Here is a 6,000-nt window from a genome sequence, read left to right as displayed (position 1 = left end):
GTTCCCCACCATCCCCGCCCCGGAGATTGACATCGACGAACTAGAATAAGTGACGTTGGAGGGGGTGGACCGGCAGATGCAAGGAGTTGCTGCAAGGTCCCGCAATGACTGCGTCTGCCAATCCAACCCTTCCAATGTCACTTACTTCTTCCCTTAGCAGAGCCAGCAGACGCAGTCATTGCGGGACCTTGCAGCAACTCCTTGCATCTGCCGGTCCAACCCCTCCAACGTCACTTAATCTGGTTCATTGATGTTGATGCCGAGGGGAGGGCAGCGTTGTCGAACTCCCGGTGGTGGGGCAGTGCTGCTGATTTTCCCGGGGGGCCTGCGTTGCCAAAGAAAAAAATAAACACCTGAGTCCTCTGTTTCTTCAACGGGCCCCCTCTGACCTAGAAGGTGGAGGGAGAGAAAGGGGGCAGGGTGGTATGGAAGGGTGGTGGAGGGAGGGAGAGAAAGGGGGTTAGAGTAAAATGGTAGGGTGGTGGAAGAGAAAGGGACAGATGCTGATGGAATTGGTGTGCAATGAGAGGTGAGATTCAAGGGGAAGGATACTGGATGGAATAGGGTTGAAGGGCAAGAAAGGGGCAGATGCTGATGGAATTGGGGTGCAGGGAAAGGGGGAGATATAAGGGGAAGGATACTGGATGGAATTGGGTTGAAGGGAAAGAAAGGGGGCAGATGCTGATGAAAGTGGGGGAAGGAAGAGGAGAGTGAAATGCCAGACCATGGGGGTGTGGGAGAGGGAAGGGAATGAGAGGAGAATGATGCCAGACCATTGGAGGAGGGAAGGGAAGAAGATGGAAGCCACACCAATGGGGGGGAGGAAGCGATGGAAGGGAGAAGCAGACAATTTCTGGAAGGGGCATAGAAAGAGAGCAGATGCCATATGGAAGAGGCAGAGAGAGGGCAGACAGTGGATGGAAGCAAGAGAATGATGAGAAGATGAGGAAAGCAGAAACCAGACAACAAAGGTAGAAAAAAATTTGTATTTGTTTTATTTCTTTTTGCTTTAGGATAAAATATTGTAGCTGTGTTGGTAATTGTTTATTAATAGAAATTGGAAAAAAGTGATCCTGTTTATTGGACTAATTTTAATACATTTTTTCCTAATTCAGAAACCATAACTCCTTTCCTCAGGTGAGGATAGGGATACTGTAATAGCAGTATAGTTTTTTGACCTGAAGAAAGAGGTTTTAATCTCTGAAAGCTAAGTGAGAAATATATTAGTCCAATAAAACGAGGGGCACTAAATTTTCTTGCCCCATGCCTCCTACCCAAATGCAAATCATAAATTGGTGAACTTCCCAAAGCCCTGCCAGCTGAAGACCTCTTCCTTTCGGAAGGAAGGGGAGATTGTGCAGAGATGTTTGGAGGTTTGTTTTGAATATAAAAAGAAAGAAGAAAATGGGGGCGGGGCGGGGCAGGGGGGCCTTGGACGAATGAGCTTTGTGATTGAAGCCTGTGAGGGGCATTTGTTTGCCTGCTCTGTATTGTCTTCATTGTTTATGAAAACTGTAGCCAAATGTGCCTCTGTGAGATGTGGAATGCTTTCCTAGAGCTCGAAAGGGATTCCTCCTCCCCCCCCCAGTCTCAACTATGGGTTGAGACTGTGGTTGAGACGCTAGAGCTATGGTAGTGTTGATACAAGTTTCTCCGAGATTCAAAGCAGCTGCCTTTAGGTGAAGGGCTTTGAGAGTTAGTTATGGGCAGCCCATCTGCCTCCGAGTTACTTGGGATGCTGGGGAGCCCTTAGGAGACTGCGGGGCGGGTCTTGGCGTTGCCCCCTCCCCCTCCCGCAGCGGAAGCGGCTCGGCTCCGTCCGGCCTCTTCCCGGCTCCCGGGCGCCTGGGTGCAGTGCGCAGGGCTGCCGATCCGTTATCCGAGGCCGAGCCTCCCGCTGCAGCAGCCATGGACGGAGCCAAGATGGTAAGATGGCGAGCCCGTGGCGATCTTTGTTCCCCAAAGCCTAGGCTCGGTGACTGCGCCCGGCTTCGCGCTGCTCCGTGCAAAGGAGGGGGTGCTCAAGGCAGGTGGAGGACTGAGGTGCAGGAGCGGTGCTGGAATACAGGGGTGGAGAAGGATGCTTCAGGTCACGACTGGGGTGCAGGAGCGGTGCTATGTAATGCTGGAGTACAGAGAGGAGTGAGATGCATGAGCAGTTCTGGAATACAGGGGTGGAGGAAGGTGCTGGAGGTCAGGACTGAGGTGCATGAGCTTGGCTGGAATATAGTGAGGTGGTGGTGGAGGAGGAGGGATGCTCCAGGTCAGGACTGAGGTGCATGAACGGTGCTGGAATACAGGGGTGGAGGAGGGTGCTGGAGGTCAGGACTGAGGTGCTGGAATACAGGGGTGGAGAAGGGTGCTGCAGGTCAGGACTGAGGTGCATGAGCTTGGCTGGAATATAGTGAAGTGGTGGTGGAGGAGGAGGAGGGATGCTCCAGGTCAGGACTGAGGTTCATGAGCAATGCTGTCTAGTACTGGAATACAGGGAGAGATGGGATTCTGCTGCTGTTCAAGGTTCAAGTTTTCCAGCAGGGCTAAATGGCTATTGTGAGGCAGTAGGGAGTGCCTCACTCCAGGAGTAGCAGTGTAGAGCCAGGACTGAAGTACAGTGGAGGAGATTTGCTTCTGGAATGATTTCAAGTGCAGCCCTGCATGACTTACTGTCGTTTATAAGATTGTGCAGTTCTGAGAGCTAGAATGTTATGACTGAGACTTTCAAGACTGGGTAAATGAGATTTCACAACATTTGGGCAGCCTATGCTGGGCTACAGCCAGGGTAGTTTTGGAAATATTGCATGTAGCATCCCAGAAGACAGGAAGCGCTAATCGGAGAAATCTCTTTAGCTTCTCTGAGCTAGTTGGGAATAAGATCCTGAGCAGAGAACTATGTTTGTCCCTCATTTCTAATAGCCTTTGTTAGAGATGAGTCCTGGCAGGTTACCACATTCATAATGCAGTGCTAGACCAGCTGAAAATCCAACTACCTGTCTAAGAAAAATCCAGCTACAACTGTGGTATGAGCAACAGATAAAATGAGATCTATAATTAATGTCATGTCGCACAGGAGAAAGCTACATCAAGCCAGGCAAACGAGGTCCCTTCCCTCCCCAAAGCAAGGGATGGTGGGTGGTAGATCTCAGAAGGAGAAGTGGTGATGCAGAAATAAGGTTTCTCCATTCTCAGGGTCACTTCTGCCTGTGAGGAGGAAGTAGCCTTAATGCTGAGTAATGCCACTCAATTCCAGGGCAGAAAGAGATTTTTTTGCAACACAGTTTCTCTATTTGTCGCTATTTAAGTGGCTAGAAGCAGCTCCTGGACAGTTAAATTGCCTGCTTCAGGCTAACTGGTCATTTACAACAGTTGTTAATTGGTAGCGCCATCAAAGCGAAAACAGACTGTTTTGGGGGGTGGAGTCAGCACTTGGCCAGGTAATTCATAACCAGTGAAGTTCCGAATCTTGGACTTAACTGGCTATATGCTAGCCAGCCAAAACCCAGATGTGGTCTGTTAGTGAATTTCTGGGTTTAGTGCTGGTGGTTCTCAGCAAAGCACCACCGCTGAATACCGGGCTGGGAGGAGTTGGTGTCGGTACTAGTCCTGTGCATTTATTTATCCACAGTGTGAATGTGCTTTGCAGGTGCTAGCTGGTTTCTCGGGCTGTTGTGTAGCAGGTAGATGATGAACTTCAGCAAGGAAGGAAATGAAAGGTCCTGAAGTTGCCTTTTGTCATATTTGGCACTGTGGCTGTTCATGTCCCAGTTTGTAACTCTTCTGCTAAAGCACTAAATACTCTCTTTTCAACCCAAGGAATATTGAGATATTGAACGCCAGGACTGGATACAAATGTGCAAAATTGCTTCTCTCTGGTCGTAACAGCTAAGCATTTCAGGACCCCTCTTTTCCGCCAGTTTCCTTTCCTCGCAGAGACTTGGGGCTGTTTTTACAAAGCTGCGGTAGCAATTCTCCCGCGACAAATGCACCAGAGCCCATAAGACCTGAATAGGAGAATCACTGCCGCTGCTTTGTAAAAGGGGCCCCAGGTCTCTGGACTTACTTCACTTCCTCTCAACTAAGAATAGCTATACCGGGTCAGCACAGTGGCCAATCTAGCTCATGAGTACCTTGCTTATCTCAGGCCCTGAATTCTTTTTTCTTTCTGTTTTCACTGCATCAGCTTCTTATAATAGAAGCAGTTCAACACTTGTACAAGAAAATAGAGTGAAGTTAGTCTAAATGAGGAAGAGTGGAGATTGCTGATAGCAGGGTGCTGGTCACCGGTGCATTTTACTGTCCGTATTGTTTTTATTGTTTGTAGAGAGGTCTGTCGTCAATGCGACTTGTTTGTTATATGTAAGTTTACATTTTGTAATGTATGTGTGTAACTAACCTTGGATAAGGGCAGGGATAAATAAATAAACAAACTAAATGAAAAAAAAGAAGACAATAATCCAAGCCTTTGAAATGGGGGGGGGGGGGGGAGAGGGACTAGCCCAGTGTTAGAGCGGTGACCCAAGATGCAGGGACACTGGGTTTAGTACCCACTGCAGCTCATTGTGACTGGACAAATCACCCAACTCTTCATGGTTTCAGGTTTTATTAAAAACGCTTTTATAATGATTTCATTAAAAAAAAATAATTATACTTATTGAAACGCCATACTTGGAAACGGAGCGGAAAAGGGTAGAACTACAGTATTGAAGGGAAAAAGCATGGAGGAAGGGGGACCCTGTTAGCTTAAATGACCTAGTCTTCAAAGAGTTCTGTCTTTAATGGTGGACAGAAGAGTTCTGGGCTTATCCTATGCTAATTGCCGAAAAGAAAGCTCTTTAGTACAAAATAAGTACCTGTCTATATTATATAAATTACCTCCCTTGTAACCACAGAAAGTTGATTCCCTTTCCTCTTCTCCTTCCCCTCACAAAAGCAACCTGAAGGAGGGGGGGGGGGAGAATGAGACCTTCTGCAGTTGCTTTCCCACCACCATTAAGAGGCTGCTCTATGCATCCTTCACCTTTTCTGTGAATTTTTGCCTATTGTGCGATACTTGTGATGTCTTAAAGCCTCCCTATAAAGGTTATGCCTTGTTTCATAGGGCTGATAGAGCAGATGCACTCTTTTTGGTAACCCTCTTCTGTACTGTTTTGTTTTACTGGTTAAAACCTCTCCTTCCACGCCAATGTTCTGGCTTTCACCGCTGCCTTATCATGCTGTTTTGCAGTCTCCAGCATGGGAATAGCGTCTGAAAGGATTTGTTTGCACATGACAGATGTTGACATCACTTGTAAACTAGGGTTTATTGGGTATAGCCTTAATCTCTCTTCCTAATACTAGGAGATCTTCCTTCTGGAATTCATAGAGTGTCAGAAGCACAGGCAAATGCATTAAGATGCAGTACTGGTCACCATATCTCAAAAAAGATGTAGCAGAATCAGAAAAGGTTCAAAGATGGATAACTAACATGATAAAGGGGATGGAATCAGTTTTGAAAGGAGATGGCTGCAGAGGATATGATTTGAGGTCTACAATCCTGAGTGGTGTACAATAGGTACAGCTCACTGATGGGTAATAGCTCATCATGACCAGCAGGTGGCAGCAGTTACCACAGTGGGGTGGGGACCCAGGCAGAACACCCCCTCCTCCTCCAGGCAGTAGGAAGGTGTGTAGATTGGTTGTGGGATTGCAGACTTTCTGTGTATGGCTGTCATCTCTGCTGGTCCCCTGCCCCGGAACAGGAAGTCAGAAGGGGGATGGGGGCCAGTGAAACTGACGGTTGCATGCAGGTGACCCGTAGACCCCTAACACCTCCAGCATCCCTGAGCTCCCTGCACCCAGGTCAGACTGCTCATCCTTGGTACACCACTGAGTTATCACATCTGGGTTTTAAAAGGTTTGGACAAGTTCCTGGAGAAAAAGTCCATAGTCTCCTATTGAGATAGCAATGGCTTCCCCCATGACTGTCCCTGAGATTGGTATTTATAAAATGAACACCTGCACTTA

The 6,000-nt window shown here is 47.8% G+C and overlaps 1 protein-coding gene across 2 annotated transcripts in view; it reads left to right on the top strand.

The window, feature by feature from the left end:
* Positions 1-1,762: 1,762 nt before the first annotated feature.
* HIP1 (huntingtin interacting protein 1) overlaps positions 1,763-6,000 on the top strand; it is a 180,735-nt gene continuing 176,497 nt past the window's right edge. The window contains exon 1 of one of the 2 annotated variants that reach the window (XM_033921606.1): positions 1,763-1,926. In XM_033921606.1, coding sequence (XP_033777497.1) covers positions 1,909-1,926 — 18 coding nt within the window. In that variant the 5' untranslated portion in view covers positions 1,763-1,908. The remainder of the gene's footprint in view (positions 1,927-6,000) is intronic. The other variant, XM_033921605.1, reaches the window with a different exon arrangement.

The sequence above is a fragment of the Geotrypetes seraphini genome, chromosome 15, assembly GCF_902459505.1.
Source record: "Geotrypetes seraphini chromosome 15, aGeoSer1.1, whole genome shotgun sequence".
NCBI lineage: Eukaryota > Metazoa > Chordata > Amphibia > Gymnophiona > Dermophiidae > Geotrypetes > Geotrypetes seraphini.
Note: the sequence above shows the minus strand (reverse complement) of the source record. Positions and strands in the feature narration are given on the sequence as shown.